At 41.1% G+C, this 27,904-nt stretch overlaps 1 protein-coding gene and 1 long non-coding RNA gene across 2 annotated transcripts; one reads left to right on the top strand and one right to left on the bottom strand.

The window, feature by feature from the left end:
* Nucleotides 1-561: 561 nt before the first annotated feature.
* On the top strand, nt 562-24,646 carry LOC309822417. Its single transcript, XR_014296729.1, has 4 exons — nt 562-694; nt 4,041-4,149; nt 5,080-6,045; nt 24,580-24,646. It is a non-coding gene; the product is annotated as an uncharacterized lncRNA (long non-coding RNA).
* Nucleotides 13,327-16,873, bottom strand: LOC309822588 (N-alpha-acetyltransferase 50). The gene has a single exon (XM_082654543.1). The coding sequence runs from the start codon at nt 16,681-16,683 to the stop codon at nt 16,174-16,176; it is 510 nt and encodes a 169-aa protein (XP_082510669.1). The 5' UTR covers nt 16,684-16,873; the 3' UTR covers nt 13,327-16,173.
* Nucleotides 24,647-27,904: the final 3,258 nt, after the last annotated feature.

Here is a 27,904-nt window from a genome sequence, read left to right as displayed (position 1 = left end):
CCCCCGGACCCACCCCGCCCTCCTCCTGCACGGCCGGACCCACGCCCCCCTGCTCCTCCACACCGAGCTTCAGCCCGCGGAGCTGCTGCGGGCCCCAGCTGAGAACCCCGATCCGCTGCGGATGCTGCTCCTGCAGCGCTGGGCAGAGCCCGCCGCGCTCCTCCTGCGCTCCCGGCCTAGGGCCCCCAGCCGGCACTGCCCAACGCACTCTCCTGCCCACCAGAGGCCGCGCGGTCCCGCCCCTCCAGATGGTGCTGCCCTCGCCGCCCGCTCACACCCCCCTACCCGGTTCCTTCCGCCCCGTCCCCCGGGGGAGGGGGCTGCGGGGTCGCGTCCCCTCCCGCTCCGCCCACACGTCCCGGTCCCGGCTCCCAGCCCTCGCTCCTGGGCGTCGACGTCCGCCCGCCGGGCGCCGCGCCCTGCGCAGGCCCCCGCAGGTGCTGCGGCCCCACGCCCCGGCCCGAGAACCAAGAGCGCCCGCCCTCCCGCCGGGGGTTCCTGGAGCCAGCCTGCGCCTGCGCTGCCCGAGGGGGGCGGAGCCTGGCCGGGTTGGGGGCCGGGCGGGGCCTTAAGGGGCCATGTCCCACTTACTTCTCCTTCCTTCAGAGCCCCTACTGCTCCCCCTTCTTCATCCCACTAGAAGCCCTGCTTGCGCCTTCCTGTGGAGCCAGAGGGAGAAGAGGTGAACCGGAAGGTAGGGAGTGCCTACTGAGACGGTGTAGTCAACAGGGCCCAATGGAGGAGCGCTGAAGTAGGAGTCTCGAATTCTAAGTAGCAGTTCAGCTGCTCCTGACTTATGAGTGTAAAAAAAACACTTACCTTCGTTTCTAAAATGAAGAGGAGATTGGACCGGAAAGTTTCCAAGGTCCCAATCCAGTGAGTGTTTGACTGCAGAGAGGGACTCTAGTCCTAATCTTTCAGCAACAGCCCAGAGACCTATGAACCTGGGCTGCCTCCACCTTTACCCTGGGGCCAAGGGAGAGCCGGGCTCAGGCCTGTGACACTTCCTGCTGGGAATACAGGCAGAAAGAGTCCCAGGCAAAGGGAGTCTTCCTCTTGCACTGCTCCCTCTTGGGTCTGTACCCCGAAAGGAGGAGAAAATTCAGAGCTCCTTCTCCCAGTGATAGTGCAACCTGCAGACCCAGATCCTAGCACAGCTGGAGGCGGCCTTGGGCTGCCAAGCTTAGAACCCAAAAGCTAGGGCAAGTTGGCCGTTTCTGACTGTACCTCATCTATAAGATGCGTTTAATAATAAAACAACTCCAGACAGAATTGTCCCAGGGATCAGACATCAGAGAACTGTGTAAGGGTGACTCCTGCACTCTTGTTTTCCAGCATTGGGCCCAAGGGCTCTGGCCTGAGGACAGTAGGACAATGAGAAGGGCGCGGGTTCTAGACAGCTATGGGGGGCTGGACTGGGTGGATTTGGGTCATGGCGTCTTTCCCTGTGAGGTGAGCAGGGCAACTTTCTACTAAATCATTCGATAACAGTGTGTGTAAGGGGGTTGCCCTTCACCATGCAGCCAGGGCCACTGAGCAGGAAGTTGAATGCACCCCACCTGGGCCGAGACAGGGTCTAGGGCAGGCAATACTCCACAGGTGATAGAACTGAGGCTCTACACGATTAAGTAACAGCTGGTAGTAGTGAAGCCAGAATTCAAATCCACTTTTCTGACTCCCAAGTCTGCTCTGAACCAATAAGGGACAACAAAGCAACACCATACCCAGGAGCTTTGGGAAGCATCAGGTTTTAAAGTAGTAGATGGGCCCCTGGGCTGAACAGCTGGTGATTGTCAAGTGGAGCAAAACTGAAGTTTTGTCCTCAGCCAGAGAAGAATGACGCCCATTTCCCTTCCTCCATTAATATGGACGGAATGAACTAGCACTGGGGAATTTGTTGCAACAAAAATAGAAATGAAGTTTTTCCTCTCCTGAGAACAAGGAAAGTAAAGGGAACAGTGAACAGGCTAGAGAAGAAACAAATGGGATGGAAAGGGTTAATCACTCGTAGCTTTATTTTAACTGTTGCTAATCTGTAGTGTCTGTAACTAGATTTGTCCTTCACAAAGCTAACCTATTACTCCCTGACACTATGTGAATTACATCCTGCATGGTAATACCCCCTAACTCTATGTAAATTACATCATGCCCTACTACCCTGCACTCCCTTATTACAAATCACCCCTTGTAGCCTTTTGCATTTCAGAAAAAAAGATAAACCATAGACAAACAGGCTCAAGTACTGGGCTGCTGGACCCAGTTACCCAGCTGCCTGACACCAGCTGTGACTGTTTTGAAATAATGCAAGAAGAATGCAAGACCTTCACAATTTTGATCCTTATCATATACCCTGGACTGTGAGCCCCACCTATAAGATCTTGTCTGATTCCCCGGGAAGGGGGGGTACAGTTCTTGAGGTGCTAGCCTGCTGTGTTTTCCCCTTTGCCAGACAAAGATTAAAGCCATTTTTCTTGTTCCTCCAAAACTCTGTATTTCTGTTTGGCATTGGTGCACAGAGAGCTGAGATTTTTGGCATCAGTCTGACCAGATTTTGGGGATCAATAGATGCAAACAGCTGATTTGGAGCAAGTTTCTCTGCTGGTAAATCAAGCTCTAAATCAAACAAGGCAAAGGGTCAAAGCACCTACATGCTGGATTGTTCTGCTGGGTGATTCTCTTAGGGAAGCCCAGCTCCCCATTCTCCCATCTCCCTTCCAGTTGCTCTCAAGAGCCAGACCCATGCCTCCAACATCCCTAGTGCAGCGTTATCTGGAGCTTCAGGCTCACAGAAAAGAGGTCTCCTGCTCCCTTCCCCCATCCTGCCATCTCAGCTCCTGGACTGTCCCCACCACCACATTGAGCACTGGGGCTGTGATGGAAGTTGTCTTGGAGCATGTCTCCTTCTCTTCATTGTGTTTGACTCTGGTACTGGTAGCTGAGGAGACTGCTCTCTCCCAAGGGGACTGACAGCACAATGGAGGAAATAAGACACAGGCTAGAAACACAAGGCTTAGGAGATTTAGGAGGCTGGGGGGATAACCCCAACCCTCCAATGTGCCTGTGCCAGTCTCTTCCCAGATCTGAAACTTGAAAAGAGCTGCCCACAGGAGAGTGATTCTGCAGGGAGAAGGGCTTGTCAGGTCTAGTTCTAAGCAGAGGCAGCCCAAGCTGCTTGAGGGAGGCTTGTGGCAGTGCCTTGAAGAATCTCCACTGTGAAATGGTTGCATGTTTGGGGTAAGTAGGAGGGCAAGGAAGGCCGCAGCAGGTGATGAAGGCAGCCTGGCTCATACCTGTAAGCAGGTGCTCGGCCAAGAGTGTTGATGCTGTGGAGTGGTTGGGCTGAAGGTTTTTTGGGTTCTGTTTTGTTTTTTAAAATAGAGCAATGTTTTTTAAACTACTCTTGCAAACTATTAGCTGGAGGTGCACTGAATTTAGTGAGTTTTAACTGGCTTTTTTTTTTGCTGTGTTGGGTCTTCATTGCTGCATGTGGGCTTTCTCTAGTTGCAGTGAATGGGCTTCTCTTTGCGGTGGCTTCTCTTGTTGCAGAGCATGGGCTCTAGGCACATGGGCTTCAGTAGTTGTGGCACATGGGCTTGTGGGCTCTAGAGCACAGGCTCAGTAGTTGTGGCACATGGGCTTAGTTGCTCCGCGGCATGTGGGATCTTCCCAGACTGGGCTTTAACCCATGTCCCCTGCATTAGCAGGTGGATTCTTTATCACTGCGCCACCAGGGAAGTCCCTTAACTGGCTTTTTTTTTGTTTGTTTGTTTTTGCGGTACACGGGCCTGTCACTGCTGTGGCCCCTTCCACTGTGGAGCACAGGCTCCGGACGCGCAGGCTCAGCAGCCATGGCTCACGGGCCTAGCCACTCCACGGCATGTGGGATCTTCCCAGACCGGGGCACGAACCCATGTCCCCTGCATTGGCAGGCGGACACTCAGCTACTGCGCCACCAGGGAAGCCCTGGCTTTTTTTTTTTTAATGAAAGAGGACAGTAATAGAAAATATCAGAATATAATTTTCTGAACTTTTCATTGAAGTATAACATGCATCCAGAGAAGTGCAAAGACTTGGGCATTTTACAGAGTGAATACACCCAGCACCGAGATCAAGAAACACCATAATCAGGATCCGGAAGTCCCCCCAAATGTAAGTTGTAAAAGAAACTATAATCTTCAAGCACGTCCTTCATATTTATGATTTACTTTTAACTTTCTGACAACCCTCCCTGGCCTCCGCCCACCAACATAAATTCCACAATAACAGGAAGTTTTGTCTGGGGATAAGACTGGCACAGGCACCTAGAACAGTGCCAAGTATACAGTAGGTGCCAGCAATGTCTATTGAATGGGTGAGATTGCATCACAGATAGTGTAACCAAGCAGGACCCTATGGGGCCTTCCCAGGACAGACCCTACCCCCCACCAAGTCCTCTGCCTCCCTCTTGTCTGTAGAAAAACTTCAGCCTCCTAGGCCTTCCCCAACTTCCAAAGAATAAATTTAATCAGAGAAGTAAGAAAATGCAGAAAGAAAGGAAAACAGCCAAGCAAGACAGAATAATAATAGTTTAGTCATTAAACAAAGTCAAGGACTGTTAGTTCCTCCTCAAGGGCTATAGATAATATACTGGATCATATCCTTTGAGCTGTTTGACAGCTACTAAAACCCCCACAAAGTGGAAGAAGTTAACTGCATGCTGCCCACAAGCACGTAGACCCCAGACCAGTTGGAATCAGGAGGTTGATGATGCTGATTCCCAATTACTCACCAACAACCAATCAGAAGAATGTCCACGAGCTGATCATCCACCCTTTTCTCTCACCCTGTCTTTAACAACCTTTCCCTGAAAGCCGTCAGGGAGTTGGGTCTTTGGAGCACTAGCAGCCTGGACTCCTTGCTTGGTGCCCTGCAATAAACGCTGCGCTTTCCTTCACCACAATCCGGTGTCAGCAGATTGGCTTTACTGTGCCCGAGTGAATGGACTGAAGTTTGGCTTGGTAACAATAGTAAAGGTATGGTTTCGTTATATATACACGGGTGTGCTCTACATCTTGATATAAAATGTGTTTCTTTCTGCAGATCAGAGGCAAAGACTTCTGAAGGCCAGTGCCCCAACTTGAGAAAGCCGTGGAGGCTGTGGTTCAGGTCCAGGGAATGAGCGTGGACGAAGTAGAATAGTATGCTGACTAGACCAGCGCTTCTCAAACTGCAGTGTGCCACTGAATGACCCAGGCATCTGGTTGAAAGGCAGGTTCTGATTCAGCAAGCTGGGAAGGGGATGCTGCGATGCTACATTCCTGTCAAGCTCCTACACTTGGTTAGCAAGGCCTTGAACCCAGAGATTCTCAGTAATGCTGTACATAAGAATCACATGGGAGGCTTTTAAAAACACTGCTGCCCAGGTCCCACCCCAGAACAATTCAGTTGGAATCTCTGGGGTGGGGCTCAAAATACATAGGTTTTAAAAGCTCCCCTGGTGATTCCAGTGTGCAACCAGAAACAGTGGGTGCTGGTTCCCTGGAGCACCCCCAGTGCCTGAGCTGAGGTGGGAGGGAAGTGAGGTGTGGGGTCAGGTCTGGTGTCTGAGCAAACGATCCAGTATGACAAAGGGCAAGAGATTTCTTAGTCAGGAATGGACCATTTGCCCCTTAGTGGAGGTGAAGGGAGGGATTTCTGAAGGAATTCTTTGGCGTGGGGCTACCTGCTAACCCAGGTCACATCCTCCCAGGACCAAGAACAGACCTGTGCCTTCACCTTATCAAGCAAGTCAGAGCTCCCCCGAGCTGCCCCAGGGGCTGGGCTCACATGCCCCCAGGCAGTTCAAACATTTTCAAAACCTTACTAGGGCAGTGGGAGGAGGTGCTGCCAGCTGCTCCCACACCCTGCCCCCTCTGCCCTGCTAGAGAAAGAGCCAGATGAGTCCAGAGATTACAAGCCCTGGATCAACATGGGCTATTCAGGATGAAGCGCCATAGTCCTGGGTTCTGACGCCCTCTGGTGGACACCTAGAGTTGAAGTTGGTAACCAACAGACTACCGTGTCCAGGTACTCTTTTATATATTTATTTTTTAAACTTTTAATACAGTTTTTAAAGGTTACTTTCCATTTACAGTCATTACAAAATATTGGTTGTATTCCGCATGTTGTACAATACACCGTTGAACCTATCTTACAGCCAGTAGTTTGTACCTCCCATTCCCCCACCCCTACACCCTCCCCCTCACTGGTATTAGTTTGTTCTCTGTATCTGCAAGTCTGCTTTTTTGTTTTATTCATTCGTTTTTTGTATTTTTTAGATTCCACATATAAGTGATAGCATACAGTATATGTCTTTCTCTGTCTGATTTATTCCACTTAGCATAATGCCCTCCAAGTCCATCCGTGTTGCTGCACATGGCAAAATTTTGTTCTCTTTTATGGTTGAGTAGTATTCCATTGCGCGCGCGCGCGTGTGTGTGTGTGTGTGTGTATTACAGCTTCTTTATCCATTCATCGGGGTTCTTTTGGTTGTTTTTGCCTCAAAAAATTTATTTCTTTAGATTGAAGTTTAGTTGATTTACAATGCTGTGTTAGTTTCTGGTGTACAGCAAAGTGATTCAGCTATACATATATATATATATTTTCATATTCTTTTCCATTATAGTTTATTACAAGATATTGAATATAGTTCCTTTGGCTATACAGTAGGTCCTTGTTGTTTATGTATTTTATATATAGTAGTTTGTATCTGCTAGTTCCAAACTCCTAATTTATCCCTCCCCCTCCCCTTTCCCCTTTGGTAACCATAAGTTGGCTTTCTACATCTATGAGTCTGTTTCTGTTTGGTAAATAAGTTCATTTGTATCATTTTCTTTAGATTCCACATATAAGTGATATCATATGGTATTTGTCTTTCTCTGTCTGACTTACCCCACTTAGTATGATGATCTCCAGGTCCATCCATGTTGCTGCAAATGGCATTATTTTATTCTTTTTAATGGCTGAGTAATATTCCATTGTATATACACACCACATCTTCTTTATCCATTCATCTGTCAATAGACATTTAGGTTGCTTCCATGTCTTGGCTATTGTAAATAGTGCTGCAATGAACATTGGGGTGCAAGTATCTTATCGAATTAGAGTTTCTGTCTTTTCTGGATATATGCCCAGGAGTGGGATTGCTGGATAATACGGTAGTTCTTTTTTCAGTTTTTTAAGGAAAACTAAAACTGTTTAGTTTCCTTTTTTAAGGAAAACTAAACTCGACACTGTTCTCCATAGTGGCTGCACCAATTTACATTCCCACCAAAAGTGTAGGAGGGTTCCCTTTTCTCCACACCCTCTCCAGCATTTATTTATTGTTTGTAGACTTTTTAATGATGGCCATTCTGACTGGTGTAAAGTCATAGCTCATTGTAGTTTTGATTTGCATTTCTCTGATAATTAGCAATGTCAAGCCTCTTTTCATGTGCCTTTTGGCCATCTGTATGTCCTCTTTGGATGTTTGTTTAGGTCTTCTGCCCATTTTTTGATTGGGTTGTTTGGTTTTTTGTTATTGAGTTGTATGAGCTGTTTGTATATTTTGGAAATTAAGCCCTTGTTGGTTGCATCATTTGTAAGTATTTTCTCACATTCTGTAGGTTGTCTTTTCATTTTGTTCATGGTTTCCTTTGCTGTGCAAAAGCTTATAAGTTTGGTTAGGTCCCATTTGTTTATTTTTCGTTTTATTTCTGTTACTTTGGGAGATTGACCTAAGAAAACATTGCTACGATTTATGTCAGAGAATGTATTGCCTATGTTCTCTTCTAGGAGTTTTATGGTATCATGTCTTATACTTAAGTCTTTAAGCCATTTTGAGTTTCTTTTTGTGTATGGTGTGAGGGAGTGTTCTAATTTCACTGATTTATATATGGCTGTCCAGCATTCCCAGCAACACTTGAAGACCGTCTTTTCTCCATTGTATATTCTTTCCTCCTTTGTTGAAGATTAGTTGACCATAGGTGTGTTTATTTCTGGGCTCTCTATTCTGTTCCATTGGTCCATATGTCTGTTTCTGTGTCAAAACCATGCCATTTGGATTACTGTAGCTTTGTAGTATTGTCTGAAGTCTGGGAGGATCATGCCTCCTGCTTTATTGCTTTGACAATTCTAGGTCTTTCATGGTTTCATATAAATTTTAGGATTATTTGTTCTAGTTCTGTGAAAAATGTCATAGGTAATTTGATAGGGATCACATTAAATCTGTAGATTGCTTTGGGCAGTATGGCCATTTTAACAATATTAATTCTTTATCTCCCTTTCTGATGGAATGTAGTCTTGATCTGTCACGTACCCAAGCCAATGTCAGGCACAATCAAAGAAGACATGATCCATATGCGTAAGCAAGAAACTGCTAGTTGAGGGAAGCAAGACTAAACAAAGAAAGGACTGGCTCCTTTCATTCTTCACCTACTCCTTCTTTACGTCCCCCAGATCTGGCTTTCCTTGGAACTCACTGTGCTAAGTTTAGAAATGAGGAACACTCAGGGCTACTGAGGTATTTTTTCACTTTTGGACCTCCCTGCTGTTCCTCTCTCCATCTTTGTTTAAATCTCCCCATTGGTAGTGTAGATATGGCACAATCCTTAGCTGACTGTTCTTCCTCTTTCTGCTCCAGTGATGACCATCCCAGGGAAGCTCATACCTGCTGCTTTTTTGGCCACCTCTGCAGCTTGGTCAGCTAATTTCCACTCATTGCCACCCCCACCTGCAAACACACACACATCTGAGCTAATTAGGCCCACAGGATAGCGCTCCCTGCATCTGTGGCTGCCCTCTTGAACCACAATGTTCATTGGTGACTACCAGACACTTCCTTTTGGTCATGCCAATCTGAGGAAGTGGCAACAGAACCCAGACTCTCAAATCCAGCCCTCTCTCCTCGACTCCCCTGGCTCTCTCATTTGCCCAGGAACCAGACTCAGGTCCTTGGCCGCCTCTTTCCACATCCCCTCCTTCGGCACTCTGTGCAGACCCCAGACACTGCAGGGCTCCAGCCTGCCTCCTCCTCCCCAGACTCACTTCCTCTCAGCTACCACCTTAGTACCGTTAGGGAGAACGTGGGTCCAAGACACCTCAATATCAACAGCCCCAAAGGAGGTGATCAGGTGGTTAAACCAATGGGAAACACTAGTTGGGGAGATCCAGGGCACCTGCATAAGTGCCTGAAGAATGTCTACAAGATAAGGACAGATTAACAATCTCATCGGTAGCACATCTGAGCTATTGGGATGGGTAAGAAAGGATTGTAAAGGTACCCTAAGAGGATAGAATCAAATCTGGGTTTGAGGGAGGAAACATACATTCTCAGTGGGAGAGGGATTTTTTGTTTGAGCTAGAAAGGATCTTAGAGAACAGCAGGCCTAACCCCCTCATTTAGAAGTGAGGAAACGGAGGTCTTGAGATGTACAGCAGATTACCCAAGGACGTCCAGCAATTTAATTGAATTGGATTAGAATCTCCATGACCCAGATACAAATGCAGGGCTCCTACTCTACTAATTCTTTTTCCCAACTTTCCCTCTAGCAAATACATATATACCATGCCAAAGCTGAGCTGCAAAAACAGAAGGGAGTAAGAATATCCTAGTGAGTTCTGATGATTTACGTATAGAAATTATATATGGGCCAGTCTCTATATGCTTGGTTGGGGGTGATGAGAAAGCACCTTATGGAATTAGTTGAGGGGAATAGCTGGATATCAAGGAAGGCTGGGGCTGAGTTCTAGCATGGGAACAGGTTAGGCCATCAGGCCTCCTTACCTTCCAGTTCATACATGCATGAATGCACTCGCACATAGTTTTTTCCTAAACACTGGTAGCCTGCGTGGATAATAGTCAGACACACTTTGAGCTGATGAGGTTCCTGGTCCTTGGTGTGAGCACTTACATAGGATAGACATTTTCAGCAGGGAGAGGAGCAGGAAACAGGGCAAAAAATACAGAAAAGAGAAGGGGCCACAGGAATGATGCTACATCAGAAAGGTGTTATAGGATCTCTTTAGGCATTAAGGAAGCCTTTTATGTATGGAGAAAACATTTTTTATTAGTTTGTCAATTATCTTATGATTTGGTTTATGCTATGTTTTTTTTTTTTTTGCAATGCTACAATTTGTATGAAATCAGTGTATCAATCTTTTCCCACATGGCACTTGGGTTTCTTTTAATTTAATTTTTATTTTATATTAGAGTATAGTTGATTTACAATGTGCTAATTTCAGGTGTACAGCAAAGTGATTCAGTTACACATATATCCATTCTTTTTCAGATTCTTTTCCCATATAGGTTATTACAGACTATTGAATAGAGTTTCCTGTGCTGTGCAGTAGGTCCTTGTTGATTATTTTATATATAGTAGTGTGTATGTGTTAATCCCAAACTCCCGATTTATCTCTTCCCCTCACTTTTCCCCTTTGGTAACGGTAAGTTTGTTTTTGAAGTCTGTAAGTCTGTTTCTGTTTTGTAAATAAGTTCATTTGTATCAAATTTTTTTAGATTCCACATATAATTGATATCACATGATATTTTTCTTTCTCTGTCTGACTTACTTCACTTGGTATGATGATCTCCAGGTCCATCCATGTCGCTGCAGATGACATTATTTCATTCTTTTTTAATGGCTGAGTAATAGTCCATTATATACATGTACCACATCTTCCCTATCCATTCCTCTGTCAATGGACATTTAGGTTGTTTCCATGTCTTGGCAATTGTAAATAGTGCTGGTATGAACATTGGGGTGCATGTATCTTTTCGAATTATGGTTTTCTCTGGATTTATGCCCAGGAGAGGAATTGCTGGATCATATGGTACTTCTGTTTTTAGTTTTTTCAGGAACCTCCATACTGTTCTCTGTAATGGTTGTACCAGTTTACAGTCCCATGAACAGTGTAGGAGGGTTCCTTTTTCTTCACACCCTCTCCAGCATTTATTGTTTGTAGACATTTTGATGATGGCTATTCTGACCAGTGTGAGGTGATACCTCAATGAAGTGTTTTAAAAATTTTATTGGGCTTCCCTGGTGGCGCAGTTGTTGAGAGTCCGCCTGCCGATGCAGGGGACACGTGTTCATGCCCTGGTCTGGGAAGATCCCACGTGCCGCGGAGTGGCTGGGCCCGTGAGCCATGGCCGCTGAGCCTGCGCGTCTGGAGCCTGTGCAGCGGGAGAGGCCACAACAGTGAGAGGCCCGCGTACAGCAAAAAAAAAAAAAAAAAAAAAAAAAATATTTTATTTATTTATTTTTGGCTACGTTGGGTCTTTGTTGCTGCACACGGGCTTTCTCTAGTTGCAGAGGCTACTCTTTGTTGTGGTGCGCGGGTTTCTCATTGCAGTGGCTTCTCTTGTTGCAGATCACGGGCTCTAGGTGCATGGGCTTCAGTAATTGTGGCGCATGGGCTTAGTTGCTCCGTGGCATGTGGGATCTTCCCAGACCAGGGATCGAACCCGTGTCCCCTGCCTTGGCAGGCAGATTCTTAACCTTTGCACCACCAGGGAAGTCCCCTCATTGTACTTTTCATTTGCATTTCTCTAATAATTAGTGACATTGAACATCTTTTCATGTGCCTCTTGGCCATCTATATGTCTTCTTTGGAGAAATGTCTATTTAGATCTTCCCATTTTTTGATTGGGTTGTTTGTATTTTTTGATATTGAACTGCATGAGCTGTTTGTATATTTTGGAGATTAATCCCTCGTTGATTGCTTCATTTGCAAATATTTTCTCCTATTCTATGGGTTGTCTTTTCATTTTGTTTATGGTTTCCTTTGCTGTGCAAAAGCTTTTAAGTTTAATTAGGTCCCATTTATTTTTGTTTTTATTTTCATTACTCTAGGAGGTGGATCCAAAAAGATATTGCTGCAGTATGTCAGAGAGTGTTCTGCCTATGCTGTCCTCTAAGAGTTTTATAGTATCCAGTCTTACATTTAGGTCTTTAGTCCATTTTGAGTTTACTTGTGTGTATGGTGTTAGAGAATGTTCTAGTTTTATTCTTTTACATGTAGCTGTCCAGTTTTCCCAGCACCACTTATTGAAGAGACTGTCTTTTCTCCATTGTATATTCTTGCCTCCTTTGTCATAGCTTAGGTGAACATAGGTGCGTGGGTTTATCTCTGGAATTCCCATCCTGTTCCGTTGATCTATATTTCTGTTTTTGTGCCAGTACCATACTGTTTTGATTACTGTAGCTTTGTAGTATAGTCTGAAGGCTGGGAACCTGATTCCTCCAGCTCCCTTTTTCTTTCTCAAGATTGCTTTGGTTATTTGGGGTCTTTTGTGTTGCCATACAAATTATAAAATTTTTTGTTCTAATTCTGTGAAAAATGCTATTGGTAATTTGATAGGGATTGCATTGAGTCTGTAAATTACTTTGGTAGTATAGTCATCTGACAATACTGATTCTTCCAATCCAGAAACATGGTATATCTTTCCATCTGTTTGTGTCATCTTTGATTTCTTTCATCAGCATCTTATAGTTTTTCAGAGAACAGGTCTTTTGTCTCCTTAGGTAGGTTTATTCCTAGGTATTTTAGTCTTTCTGATGTGGTGGTAAATGGGATTGTTTCCTATAATTTCCCTTTCTGATCCCTTGTTATAAGTGTATAGAAATGCAACAGATTTCTGTATATTAATTTTGTATCCTGCAACTTTACTGAATTCATTGAGCTCTGGTTGTTTTCTGGTAGCATCTTTAGGATTTTATATGTAGAGCATCATGTCATCTGCAAACAGTGACAGTTTTACTTCTTTTCCAATTTGGATCCCTTTTATTTGTTTTTCTTCTCATATTGCTGTGGCTAGAACTTCCAAGACTATGTTGAATAAAAGTGGCAAGAGTGGACATCCTTGTCTTGTTCTTGATCTTAGAAGAATTGTTCACCGTTGAGTATGATGTTAGCTGTGGGTTTGTCATATATGGCTTTTATTATGTTGAGGTATGTTTCCTCTCTGCCCACTTTCTGAAGAGTTTTTATCATAAATGGAAGTTGAATTCTATCAGAAGTTTTTCTGCATTGATTAAAATGATCATTTGGTTTTTATTCTTCAATTTGCTGTGTGGTGTCACACTGATTGATTTGTGGGTATTGAAGAATCCTTACAAACCTGGGTTAAATCCCACTTGATCATGGTGTATGATCCTTTTCATGTATTGTTTGATTCAGTTTGCTAGTATTTTGTCAAGGATTTTTGCGTCTATGTTCATCTGTGTTATTGGCCTGTGACTTTCTATTTTTGTGGTATCCTTGTTGGGTTTTGGTATCAGGGTGATGGTGGCCTCAGAATGAGTTTGGGAGTGTTCTTTTTTTTTTTTTTTTACCAGAACATCATGTAAGTTTATTTCAGATGTAACAGCAATGTTAAAATCAACAAGTTTAAATCTTAACTGCACCAAATAAACTCAGCTATTTAAGTATTTTTAAAGTTATTCCCTCCAAAAAACTGAGGGAGCTTTTCTTTTCCACCCCATATGTCATGGTTTCCCAATAGTTCTATTTTTGGAGGACTTTCAATTGATGAGTAAGCCACTTTGGGGATATTTCAGAACTTCTTTCCCCAAATGAAAACTAATCTGGACAAATTATATATTGCATAGATTTCTCTGCTGATTCTTTTCTTTAGAACCTAAATGCAATTACCATACAATATAATGTTTATCTATTTGCCCTACAGAAAAAAACTATCTACCCTGAAAAATATGATGGATATATCCTGTGATCTTCCAGTTAATAGAATTTACCTCAACGATAATTTTTATCAAAATAACCAACTGAACATGGGACATTATTTCAGTCTTTACTGACTCATAGGCACGTGAACTAGTGCCCAGCTTCCACCTCTTCTACATCCTCCTCCTCCATAAGTGGATGGAATTATTTCATGTAAGTTTGATGTAGGACAATTCACCCTTTACAAACACTTACAATTTAGGTTAAAGTCAGTGACTAGTGTGGAAAAAGAAACACTAAAATGATAGGGAGCCTACACACTCAATTCAAAATTTAATATTTTTTCCTCCATAAATAATATGTACTTAATTGTCATGAGGCAGCTATTCGGTTTTCATTAACCACATTCAGGGATACATTCATAGGACTGATTAGATAGTCCAGGTGAAATGGTTATAGAAATAGAGGCAGTGTCATCTCACAAAACTCATTTATATATCAAAATCTATTCTGATATGCGAAGTTTACAAAAAGGCTGAATCTTCAAACTAATTATGCCTTCTGTAACTCAAGCATTCTTCTCTTGGCAAGAGCAAGCTGAAGCTTATCCATGAAGGTAAAGGTGCTTAATGCTAAACTTTTCTTCTAAGCTTAGATTTGGACTGCTTAAGAAACGGATACCCAAGAAACCAGCATGGTCTTTCTACATTTTTACTATCTTAAGATTATAACCCTATAAATTCATTTATCAACTATCTTCCTTTTCTATATTATACTTGGCACTCAACTAAGACTGCTGAAGTCTATTGTACCTTGTATTTTTACATTCTCAAATAAGAACTTAAGATTATAAAATGTGCATAAACATTGTGTAAAATAATTTTGTCATTCAACATATTTGAAGAGATGAAACTTTTATGCCAGAATTTACATAAGAGGATAAATATTATGAATCAATCTTCCTTTTAAAGTCAAATGACAGAAAATTCAAGCTCTGTGCATTGTTTTAAAGTCTAATGAAAACATTTCTTGGGCCACCAGTATTGGCAATGTAGAAAATTTTAAATATTGGAGATGGGATTATGGAGGAAAACATGAAAATTTCAGATGTCTTCTATCTTACAAAAAGTTATCGACCCGTCAAAGCCACTCCCTATGTGCCAGGAAACGATCTGGCATAAACCAGTCCTGTCAGTAGAGGAGGTCACAGTGACATTTGCGTTATTAACACTTCTAGACTTCTACTTTTTCCAAGAATAGAAGCAATATGTTTAATAATTCCCCCACCCCCAAATCCTTAAACTCAATATCACAGGCACAGAATGTAAGCAAATCTGGGATGTTCTCCAACAGATAAGCAATTAGCACAGCTATGTTATTCTCAAAAATACTGTCTAGATATTCCTTCCTCTAAAATCAAATGCTCAGTGGCCACACTTCTAACCGTCTGCATTAGCTGACATTAAATGCATTTATTGTGCCACAAGTCCATCTAAGCTTCCTTTTAGGTATTTTTTAATATGTCCAAGAGACAACACCTGCTTCAGGTTTATTTAGGGGCATTGACCTATAAGGACATCAACTCCATTTTTAAGGTTTGACTAACTATTGTGGATTTACTGAAGAAAAAGGACAGGAGAAAAAAAAGCAAATCACAACAAACCTCTTTAGGTTTGTTAAAGGTCAGTTAAAGGCCATTATCTCTAGCTGGGATATTAAAAAAAATTAATCTCACCAGCCCACACTCCTAAAGTTAATGCCACTTCTAACAATCAACAGCAGGAAAAATAAACCTGCTAACAACCAGCCCACTCATTAGCAAAAAGCAGTTTAACTCAAATGCTGAGACCAAAGTATAATACTACTTACTCAGACTGTCCCAGCCACCGTCAGCCACCAGCGAGGAAGGAAGAAATAACTGCTTAACAGAACAAAATAAACTTAGTATTTCTTACAAGGATAACAATGGTCCAACTCCTGAGATAATACTCAGAAGGACAAAAGGTGGAGTGAAGGCAATGTATAGGGATTAGTATCCCACAAAATCTTGAAAACCCCAAAGTACCACAAACACACTAAACTTGTCTATGAGTTAGAGAACAAGATATTGCTGCTGCTGCTTCTTGTCCTTTGAAATATACAATATTTTGTAGGCTCTGCCCTTCAATGTGAAAGCAGGACATTAAAAAAAAAAAAAGAAATTGACACTCAAGTTTTCGGGACCATATATCTTAACTGTGAAACTAAACAGATCTATACCTTCTCCTTCCTACAATCAAACAACCTCATAAAAATAAGAAAACTAAAACAATCCAAACATGATTAATAAATCCTTAAAAGTTTAAAACTTTTAGAGGAAAGGGAAGGAAGTTTTGAAAGGAGGAAACACAAGAACGAGGAAGGGGGAAAGGTTTAAAAGAAAGGGGGGGGGATCAATGGGCCTCTCTTTTATTTGGCGACAAGCAAGTGCAAGAAAGTTCATCTGTAATTTGTTCAGTTGTCTGTCTTCTGCACATCTGCGTTCTGGCCAGAAGGGACTTTGAGGTTTTTCTGCAGCACATGAGCATCAGCTGGCTCTATCCTCTTATAGTAGTTCTTCTTTGTCTCAATAATCTCAAAGCCAAACTTTCTGTAGAAGTCAATTGCAGACTCATTGCTGATCTGGACATGCAGATAGATGTTGTCAAAAGTGCCATCTTTTTCACAGATGTTTAAGACATGATTTAACATTTTAGTTCCTATTCCTAGCCTTCGGTATGGTGCCAGACATCCTAGTGTCATGATGTAAAGTCTCTTCTGATTCTGTGAATGATCCACCCTACAGCATACTGCACCTACTGCAATATCATTGAAATAGGCAAGTTTTGCTAGCTCGCCAACCTCCAGCACATCCTTATAGAACTTGTCATTGTAGCTGACTGGAAAGATCACCTGGTTTAATCTCTTCAACTGCTTAATATTGTGTGGTGTCACATCTCCCAGCTCGATCCGGCTACCTTTCATCTTCCCCGCCTGCTGAGGCCGTTGTTACCACCGATATCAACGCCGTTGTCGTCGCCGCCCTGAGCTCTCCGCGCCCTCAGCTCGGGCCACTCCACCCCGCAAGCCGGCCTCCTCGCTTAGGGCAGGGAGCTGAGCGGGTGACGGAGGCCGGAGAGTTGAGCGCGGCCCTGCGTCTCCAGAGGGGGCGGGGGTGCCTCCCGCCGCCGCGCTGGTGCCGCCGCTTCTCCACACGTGCACGCGGGGCACTCGCCTCCCGCCCTCCGCCACCGCAGCCGCCAGCCCCGGGAGTGTTCTTTCTTCTGCAATTTTTTGGAATAATTTCAGAAGGATAGGTGTTAACTCTTCTCTAAATGTTTGACAGATTTTACCTGTGAAGCTGTCTGGTCCTGGACTTTTGTATGTTGGGAAGTTTTTTAATCACAAATTCAATTCCAGGACTTGTGATTGGTCTTCATTTTTTGTATTTCTTCCTGGTTCAATCTTGGAAGATTGCGCCTTTCTAAGAAATTGTCCATTTCTTTTAGGTTGTCCATTTTATTGGCATGTAGTTGCCTGTAGTAGGCTCTTATGGTGCTTTGTATTTCTGTGGCATCAGTTGTAACTTCTTTCTCATTTCTAATTTTATTGATTTGGGCCCTCTCCATATTTTTCTTGATGAGTCTGGCTAAAGGTTTATCAATTTTATCTTTTCTTTTTTTTTTTGGCAGCACTGCATGGCTTGTGGGATCTTAGCTCCCCGACCAGGGACTGAACCCAGGCCTCGGCAGTGAAAGCGCCCAGTCCTGACCACTGGACAAGCAGGGAATTCCCAATTTTGTTTATTTTTTCAAAGACCCAACTTTTAGTTTCATTGATTTTTTCTATAGTTTTCTTCATCTCTATTTCACTTATTTCTGCTCTGATCTTTATGATTTCTTTCCTTCTACTAAGTTTGTGTTTTGTTTGTTCTTCTTTTTTAGTTGCTTTAGGTGTAAGGTTAGGTTGTTTATTTGAGATTTTTCTTGTTTCCTGAGGTAAGCTTGTATCACTATAAACTTACCTCTTAGAACTGCTTTTGCTGTGTCCCAAAGGCTTTGGATTGTCATGTTTTCATTTTCATTTGTCTCTAGGTATATTTTGCTTTCCTCTTTGATTTCTTCAGTGATCTGTTGGCTGTTTAGTAACATATTGTTTAGCCTTTACAGTTTTTTTCTTGTAGTTGATTTCTAATCTCGTAGCATGGTCAGAAAAGGTGCTTGATATGATTTCAATTTTCTTAAATTTACTGAGGCTTGCCTTATGGCCCAGCATGTGATCTATCCTGGAGAATGTTCCATGTGCACTTGAAAAGAATGTGTATTCTGCTTTCAGATGGAATGTTCTATAAATATCAATGAAATCCCCTTTGGTCTAATGTCTTATTTAAGCCTGTGTTTACTGATTTTTCTGTCTGGACGATCTATTCATTGATGTAAGTGGGCTGTTAAAGTCCCCTACTATATTGAGTTAACATTTGCCTTATATATTGAGGTGCTCCTATGTTGGGGGCATATATATTTACAATTGTTATATCTTCTTGGATTGATCTCTTGATCATTATGTAGTGTCCTTCTTTGTCTCTTGTAACAGTCTTTATTTTAAAGTCTCCTTTGTCTGGTATAAGTATTGCTACTCCAGCTTTCTTTTGATTTCCATTTGCATTGAATACCTTTTTTTCATCCCCTCACTTTCAGTCTGTATGTGTCTCTAGTTCTGAAGTGAGTCTCTTGTAGGCAACATATACGTGGGTCTTGTTTTTGTATCCATTCAGCCAGTTTATGTCTTTTGGTTGGAGCATTTAGTCCGTTTACATTTAAAGTAATTATTGATATGTGTGTTCCTGTTGACATTTTGTTAATTGTTTTGGATTTGTTTTTGTAGATCTTTTTTCCCCTTTCTTCTTTTGTTCTCTTCTTTTGTGATTTGATGGCTATCTTTAGCTTTGTGTTTAGATTCCTTTTTCTTTTTTTGTGTATATCTGTTATAGATTTTTGATTTGTGGTTACTGTGAGATTTTTATATAGCAATATATATATATATGTGTGTGTGTGTGTGTATACACACACACACACATATATACACATACTTGTTTTAAGTTGTTGATCCCTTAATTTCAAATACATTTTAGATACCTTCCATTTGTACTCTCTCTTCTCACAATTACCGTTTTTGATATCATGTTTTACATCTAATTGTTTTGTTTAACCCTTAACTACTTAGTGCAGATACAGATGATTTTGCTACTTTTGTTTTTAACCTCCGTACTAGCTTTGTGTGTGGATTAATTCTTGTCTTTACTGTATGTTTTCTCTTACTGATGAGCTCTTTCATTTCATAATTTTCTTGTTTCTAGTTGTGGCCTTTTCTTTTTCACCTAGAGAAGTTCCTTTATCATTTATTGTAATGCTGGTTTGGAATTCTTTTAGCTTTTGCTTGTCTGTAAAGCTTTTGATTTCTCCATCAAATCTGAATGAGAGCCTCCCTGGGTAGAGGATTCTTGGTTGTAGTTTCTTCCTTTTCATCACTTTAAACATATTGTGCCACTTCCTTCTGGTCTGCAGAATTTCTGCAGAAAAATCAGCTGATAGCCTTATGGGAGTTCCCTTGTATGTTATTTGTTGCTTTTCCCTTGCTGCTTTTAATATTCTCTATCTTTAATTTTTATCATTTTTATTACAACATGTCTTTTGGTTAATCCTGTATGGGACTCTATGCACTTCCTGGACTTGGGTGACTGCTTCCTTTACCATGTTAAGGAAGTTTTCATCTATTATCTCTTCAAATATTATATTTTCTCAGCCCTCAGGCTCTCTTCTCCTGGGATTCCTATAATACGAATACTAGTGCATTTGATGTTGTTCCAGACGTCTCAAGCTGTCCTCATTTTTTTAATTCTTTTTTCTGTTCAGCAGCAGTGATTTCCACTACTCTGTCTTCCAGCTCACTGATCTGTTCCTCTGTATCATTTAATCTACTATTGATTCCTCCTTGTGTATTTTTCATTTCAGTTTTTGTATTCTTCTTCTTTGTTTGGTTTTTCTTTATATTTTCTAACTCTTTGTTAAAAACATAACTTCTCACTCTGTGCATCCATTCTTCTCCTGAATGCTTTGATCATCTTTACAATCATTGCTCTGAACTGTTTCTCAGGGAGATTGCCTATCTCTACTTCACTTAGTTCTTCTTGGGTTTTATTTTGTTCCTTCATCTGGAACATACTCCTCTGCCACCTCATTTTGTCTAAGTTGCTATCTGTATTTTTATGTATGTGGTATGTTAGTTAAATTTCTCGACCTTGGAAAAGTGACCTTCGTATGCAAGTGACGTCATATGCATCCCAGCGGTGCACTCCCCTCTCATCACCTAAGCTATATGCTTTAGGGAGTCCCCCCTAAGAGGGCTGCAGGGGTTCTTCTGCTGTGGTGGGCTGACTCTGGGGCGGTGTGGTAGGCTTTTTGGCCCCTAGTCTCGTTGGTTGCCTGACCCTTCCATGTGTGGATGCTGCTAGCTGCTGTTGAGCAGGGCTTGGTCACAAGGTGGCTATTGGTAGAAGCCTAGGGGGCGCCAGGGCTAGTGGTAGCTCACTGGTGGGCAGTGTCAGGATCCTGAAGACGCTGGGTCTGTTGCCCACCCACTGGCAGGTGAAGCCAGGTCCTGGGGTTAATGCTGTGCTACTGGCAGGCAGAGCTGGTTCCTGGAGTCTGGCAGCAGGGCCCAGGGATCCCAGAGCTTGTTTCAGATCATTTGGAGCAGATGGGTTCTTGACACTGTTGGGTATGGGGGCCAGGGTGTCCCACAGGTTACATTGGCCTGCTAGTGGGCAGGGCCACGGCCCAGCTGGTCCCAGGGTAGGGTCTGACCTGCTGGTGGTGGTCTGCAGGGTACAGGATCATAGTTTTCTTGCTTCTGGCACCTGCCCACTGGTAGGTGGAGCTGGGTCTTGGCACTCTGGTGGGCAGGGCCATGTCTAGAGGCGTATCTAGAGGTGGCTGTGGGCTCAGGAAGTCTTTAAGAATTCTGTTTGCTGATGGGTGGGGCTGTCTCCCTGCCCAGTTAGTTGTTTGGCCTGAGGTGTCCTAGCACTGGCACCTACAGGCTGTTGGGTGGGGCCAGCAGCCACCAGTAGCAGTGCTCATGCAGCTGAATGCCCCCCAAAATGTCTGCATGCAGCCAGTGTCCATGTCCCCAGGGTGAGTTTCAGCCATCTCCCCCCAACCCCCGCCACCTCTCCAGGAGGCTCTCTAAGACCAGCAGGTAAGTCTGGCCCAGGCTCCTATCAAATTCCTCTTTTTGCCATGTGTCCTGGTGCACATGAGATTTTATGTGTGCCCTTTAAGAGTGAAAATCTCTATTTTCCCCAGTCTGATGCGGCTCCTGTAATTAACCGTGCTGGCCTTAAAGCCAAGTGCTCTGGGGGCTTGTCTTCTTTGTGCTGGACCCCTGGGTTGGGGAGCCTGATGTGGAGGTCAGAACTCTCACTCCTGTGGGAGGACCTCTGCAGTGTATTTATTTTCTAATTTGTGGGCCACCCACCTAGGGCATATGAAATTTGATTATATTGCATGTCTGCTCTTTCTACCCCCCTCATTGTGGTTCCTTCTTTATGTCTTTAGTTGTAGAAGGTCTTTTCTTGTAGGTTCCAGTCTTTCTCACTGATGGTTGTTCTGCAGATAGTTGTGATTTTGGTGTGCTTGTGAGAGGAGGTGAGCCTCCAATCTTTCTGCTTTCCCATCTTGGCTGCTCTCCTCTTCATTCTTTTTTCTTTCTGCTCTTCAGACTGGATAATTCCAATTGCTTTATCTTTAAGTTCACTAATACTTTCTTCTGTCTGCTCAAATTTGCTGTTGAATAACTCTAGTGAGTTTCTCATTTCTGTTATTTCAGTTTTAAGCTCCAGCATTTATTTGGTCCTTTTTATAATTTCTATGTTTTTACTGATATTTTCATTTGTTCTACATAGTTTTCCTGATTTCCTTTACTTCTTTGCCCATGGCTTCCTTTAGTTCATTAAGCATGTTAAGTCAACTGTCTTAAATATCTTTAATAATTCCAGTGTCTGGGCTTCCTCAGGGATGGTTTCTGTCGAAATCTTTTTTCCCCCATGATTGGACTATACTTTCCTGTTTCTGTTTCCTGTAACTCTTTTATTGAGAACCAGACATATTGAGCATTATGTTGTTTTAACTCTGAAATCTAATTCTCCCTCTCCTCAGGAATTGGTAAATCTTGCTAGTTGAGGGCTGGAGCCATAATTGTGACTTCTCCAAACGATTTTTGCAAAGTGTGTATTCCTTGTTTTGTGTGGTCACTGAAGTTTCTGTCTGATATCTCTACAGTCAGCCAGTAAGCTGACAAATATTTCCTCAAATGTCTGGCTCCCAAAGGGAAATACTGTCTCTAATCCCCTGTAAACCACTTTAGTTCATGGGGGTTGAAACAATGGCCAACCTTTGTGCTGGCCCCTCAGTGATCAAAAGCAGCAATTATCAATCAAAACACACAATCCTAATATTTGGAGGACAAGTTTCTTATTGTCCAGGAAGCTGCACCAGGAATATGGGCCACCACCTCTCCTTTCTGCTCCCTGCTTCAGAGGATGGTAGTGGAGGAATGGTAGCCACTATGTGAAAGACCAACATTCCCAAGAATTTACTGATTTACCAGTCTCTTCATCAAGTTCTACCCTGAACATTGCAAGTATTTAACTAGACTCCAGAATTCCAAAATAGTTGCTTTAGACAGTTCTTGCCAGCTCAGTAGTTGTTTAGGTGGAGAAATGGCTTCCTTCCCTGACATCATTCCATTTCTTTTTATTGCCAAATAATATCACATTGTAGGCTTATACCACATTTTGTTTATTCATTCATCAGGTAATGGACATTTGGGTTGTTTTCAATTTTTAACTATTATGAATAATGCTTCTATGAACAATCACTTATAAATTTTTGTGTGGACTTGTGTTTTTATTTCTCTTGGGTGTATACATAGGCATGAAATACCTGGGTGTAATGATTACTATTATTAACAATTATTACTATTATTAACCTTGCATTCCTAGAATAAACCCTACATGGTCATAATATATTATCCTTTTATATATTGTTGGATTCAATTTGCTAGTCTTTTGTTAATAGTTTTTGCATCTACATTCATGATAATATTGGTCTGTAAATTTTGTTTTTGTAATGTCTTTGTCAGGTTTTGGTATGTTATACTGACATCAATAGTTTCCTCTGCCTCTATTTTCTGAAAAAGTTTGTGTAAGGTTAGTGATAGTTCTTCCTTGAATGTCTGATAGACTTCACCAGTGAAACTGAGTCTAGAGTTTTCTTTATGGAAAGTTATGATAAATTCTGTTTATTTGATAGAGGGCCATTCAGATTTCCTGATTTTTTCTTGTATTAATTTTGATAATTAAATTTGTTAGTACATTTGTCTACTTCATGTAAGTGGTCTAATTTGTTGGCATAAAATTGTTCGTGATATACCTTTACTATCCTTTAATGTCATAGGATCTGTAGTGATAACCTTTTTCATTCTTGATATTGGTAATTGTTTTCCATCATTTTTTTTTCTTCATTGCTCTAGCTAGGGGTTTTTCTATTTCATTTTTCATTCCAAAGAATCAGATTTTGGCTTTGTTAATTTTATCCATTGTATGATTTTCATGTCATTGATTTTTGTTCTTTATTGTATTTCCTTTCTTCTATTTCATGTGAGCTTACTTTGCTTTTCTTTCTCTAACTTATTAAGATGGAAACTTAGGTCATTGATTTTAGATGTTTTTCTAATATAATTATTTAAAACTATAAGCTTCCCTCTAAGCCATGACTATTCAATAGCACTTTCTGCAGTGATGGAAGTATTCTGTTTTCTGCTGTCCAGTACAGTAGCCACTAGCCATATGTAACTATTGAGCACTTGATATGTGGCCAGTGTGTCTGAAGAATTGAACTTTTGTATTAATTTAAATTTAGTCACATGTATCCAGTGGCTTCTGTAATGAGCAGTGCATCTCCAAGCACTGCTTTACCTGCATCCACAATTTTATGTTGTAATTATCATTAAATTTAAAATATTTTCTAATTTCCCTTGTGACTTCATCTTTTTGATGAATAAATTATTTACAACTGTGCTGTTTAATTTCTGGAGGTTTTGGGGGTTTCTGGATATGTTGTTACTGATTTTAAATTTTTAATTTAATTCCTTTGTGATCAGAGAACACACCATGTATAATTTCAATACTTTTTAATCTGAGTCTTGTAGAGCCCAGCATATGGTCTATCTTGAATTTACCATGCATACCTCAAAAAAAACAGTATTTTGCACTTGTTGGATGTAGTGTCCTATAAACATCAGTTAGATTGAGGTGGCTGATAAAGTGGTTCAAATCTTTGTCCTGATTTGTCTAATTGTTCTAATGACTTCTAAGAAGTGGGTGTTAAATCTACTATGGCAGAATTATGTTTCTCCCCACAATGCTATAAACTTTTAATTCATGTATTTAAGGCTATCAGGCATCCTACACACATATTTATAATTGTACTATCTTCCCAATGAATTGTCCTGTTTATCATGAAACGTTCCTATTTTTATCTATGATAATCTTTGTCTTAAAGTCTATTTTTATCTGGTGTTTATATAGCCATTCTAGTCTTATTATGCTAATTTACATGTTCTTTGTTTTCCATCCTTTAACTTTCAACTTATCTGTGTTTTTAAAGTGTTTCTCGTAGGCAGCATTTAAATGAACCTTTTGATTAGAATGTTAACGTGTCACTGATGTAATTATTGATATAGTTGGACCTTGGCATATTTTATTAGTTTTTTGTTTGTCCTCTGTTTTTGTCCTTACCAACTCACGTTTTTTTTTTTAAGGTCACTTCTCCCAGCTTTACTCCCATCCACAGTCTGTTTGCCTGTGTTTACTTTTTAAGTCATCAGGTGGGTTTCTTTTCCTTTCTTTTTTTTCTATTTTACTCAGAGTTTATCATCGTAAGCAGTGGAGGGATGGGTTATAGGGGCTTACATTGTGATACTGGAACCAAAACTCCTTTCATGAAGGTTTCACGGCTACTCTCACTTATGCATAGACTACTTTGAAAGCAGACGCAAGAAATTGGTGATTGTGGATATTTAGAGGGAGAAATTGTGGGGGCCAAGAGGAAAAACTTTTCAATACAGACCCTTCTGCACTTTGACCATTAGTATGTAAACATTTTTCAAAAAAGGCATTAACAACTAGTCAAAATAATCAATCTGGGATGGATTAAACATTAGGTAGTTTGAAGGACAGATGTAGCCAACTACAAAGGCTTTCACTCAAGCACCTAAGAAGGTAAGCCCATTGATAGCTACAAGGAAGATAACGGTATTTGATGTGTTCAATTCCAAGCGAAGGTATATGTTGCAGATAACCAACCATATGTCTCTTCAAATATTTGTTTAGGGCTGCCTCCTGGCCCATCACCTTTCACAAGGCACATTTTCCTTAGAATACAGTCATCTATTGTCTTGATTTTTTTCCAGGCTGTGCACGTGGCTACTAATTCTGACAGGGGAAAGCTTGGACATAGGTGAGGCAATTAAAAGGCTTCCCAATTCTAGTGGCTGCAATTCCTGCAAGCGTACTGAAGAATTCTGGCTGGCACTTGTAGCTACGAGATTCAGTTGTATAATGGTTTTTTTGGTAATTGCTTAGTAGAAAGCCTGTAAAATAAAACCCTTACCAATTATGCCTTTTACTATAGAGCAGCAGTGTCCACTAACCATTAGCTATTGAGCACTCGAAATAGGGGTAGCCCAAATTGTGATGTGATAAGCACAATGGATTTTGAAGACTTAGTATGGAAAAAGGAATATAAAATGTCTTGGCAATAATTTTTAATGTGTACCTGTTAAAATAATAGCATTTTGAATATATTGATTTCAAATATACTAAAATTTCATGTTTCTTTTTAGGTTTTTAATGTGGCTAAAAATTAAAATTAGATAGGTAACTCACCTATTTTGGAGGGGGAGGGGAGACAAAATAGGTCCTGCTAGAGTTTTCTTTTTTTTTAATTGAAGTATAGTTGATTTACAATGTTGTTAGCTTCAGGTGTACAGCAGTGATTCAGTTTTATATATATATTCTTTTTCAGATTCTTTTTCCTTATAAGTTATTATAAAATATTGAGCATAGTTCCCTGTGCTATACAGTAGGTCCTTGTTGGTTATCTATTTTATACATAGTATTGTGTTTATGTTAATCCCAAACTCCTAATTTATCCTTTTCCCTCCCCCCTTTCCCCTTTGTTAACCATAAGTTTGTTTTCCATGTCTGTGGGTCTGTTTATGTTTTGTACATAGGCTCATTTGTATCTTTTGTTTTTTGGGTTTTTTTAGATTCCACATATAAGTGATATATGATATTTGTCTTTCTCTGTCTAGCTTACTTCACTTACCATGATAATCTCTAGGTCCATCCATGTTGCTGCAAATGGCGTTATTTCATTCTTTTGTATGACTGAGTAGTATTCCACTGTATATATATACCACATCTTCTTTATCCATTCATCTGTCCATGGGCATTTAGGTTGCTTCTGTCTCAGCTATTGTAGATAGTGCTGGCTACGAACATTGGGGTACACATATCTTTTCGAATTATGGTTTCCTCCAGATATATGCCCAGGAGTGGGATTGCTGGGTCATGTGGTAGCTCTATTTTTAGTTTTCTAATGAACCTCCATACTGTTTTCCATAGTAGCTGCACCAATTTACATTCCCACCAACAGTGTAGGAGGATTCCCTTTTCTCCACACCCTCTCCAGCATTTATTATTTATAGATTTTTTTGATGGCCATTCTGACTGGTGTGAGGTGGTACCTCATTGTCATTTTGATTGGCATTTCTCTAATAATTAGTGATGTTGAGCATCTTTTCATGTGCCTTTTGGCCATCTGAATGTCTTCTTTGGAGAAACATCTATTTAGATCTTCTGCCCATTTCTTTATTGGGTTGTTTTTTTGATACTGAGCTGTATGAGCTGTTTGTATATTTTGGAAATTAATCCAAAACAAAAAGACAACCTACAGAATGGGAGAAAATATTTGCAAATGATGTGACCTGCTAGAGTATTCTTACTGAAAACCAATGACCAATTGGACAACCACATGCAAAAAAAATGAACCATATACCCTTTAGAAAAATTACCTGAAAATAGCTCAGACCTAAATGTTAAATGGAAAACTAAAACTCCTAGAAGATGACACAGGGAAAAACCTAGATGGGTTTGGTGATCCATGAAAGAAATAAGTGATAAGCTGGACTTCTTTAAAATTAAAAAATTCTGCTCTGCAAAAGACACTTTCAAGAGAATGAGAAGACAAACCACAAACTGGGGAAAAATACTTGTAAAACACATATCTAATAAAGGACTGTTGTCTAAAATATAAAAAGAAATTCTTAAAACTCAACAATAAGAAAACAAACAACCTGCTTAAAATAGGAGCAAAAGATCTGAACAGACACTTCACCAAAGATATACACTTGGTAAATAAGAATATAAAACATCTTGTCATTAGGGAAATACAAATTAAAATGAGATACCACTACACACCTACTAGAATGGCCAAAATCCAAAACACCGACTCCACCAAATGCTGACAAGGACGTGGAACAACAGGAACTCTCATTCACTGCTAGTGGGAATGCGAAATGGTATAGTTACCTTGGAAGACAGTTTGGAAGTTTCTTACAAAACTAAAGATACTCTTCCCATATAATCCAGCAATTGCACTCCTTGGTATTTACCCAAATGTCCACAAAAAACCTGTACACGTTTATGGTAGCTTTACTCGTAATTGCCAAAATTTGGAAGCAACAAAGATGTTCTTTGGTAGGTGAATGGAGAAATAAACTGTTACATCCAGACAATGGAATATTATCCAGCACTAAAAAGAAATGACCTATCAAGCCATGAAAAGACACAGAGGAATCTTAAATGCATATTACTAAGTGAAAAAAGCCAATCTGAATAAGCTAGATTGAATGAATTATATGATTCTAACTATATTGACATTCTGGAAAAGGCAAAACTATGGAGACAGTAAAAATATCAAGGGTTGCCAGGGGTTCCTGGGAAGGGAAGATGAAGAGGCAGAGCACAGAGGATTTTCAGGGCAGTAAAATTATTCTGTGTCATACCATAATAGTAAAAATG

The sequence above is a fragment of the Grampus griseus genome (assembly GCF_964374135.1).
Source record: "Grampus griseus genome assembly, chromosome: 5".
Classification (NCBI taxonomy): Eukaryota; Metazoa; Chordata; class Mammalia; order Artiodactyla; family Delphinidae; genus Grampus; species Grampus griseus.
This window is presented reverse-complemented; position numbering and strand designations above follow the sequence as displayed.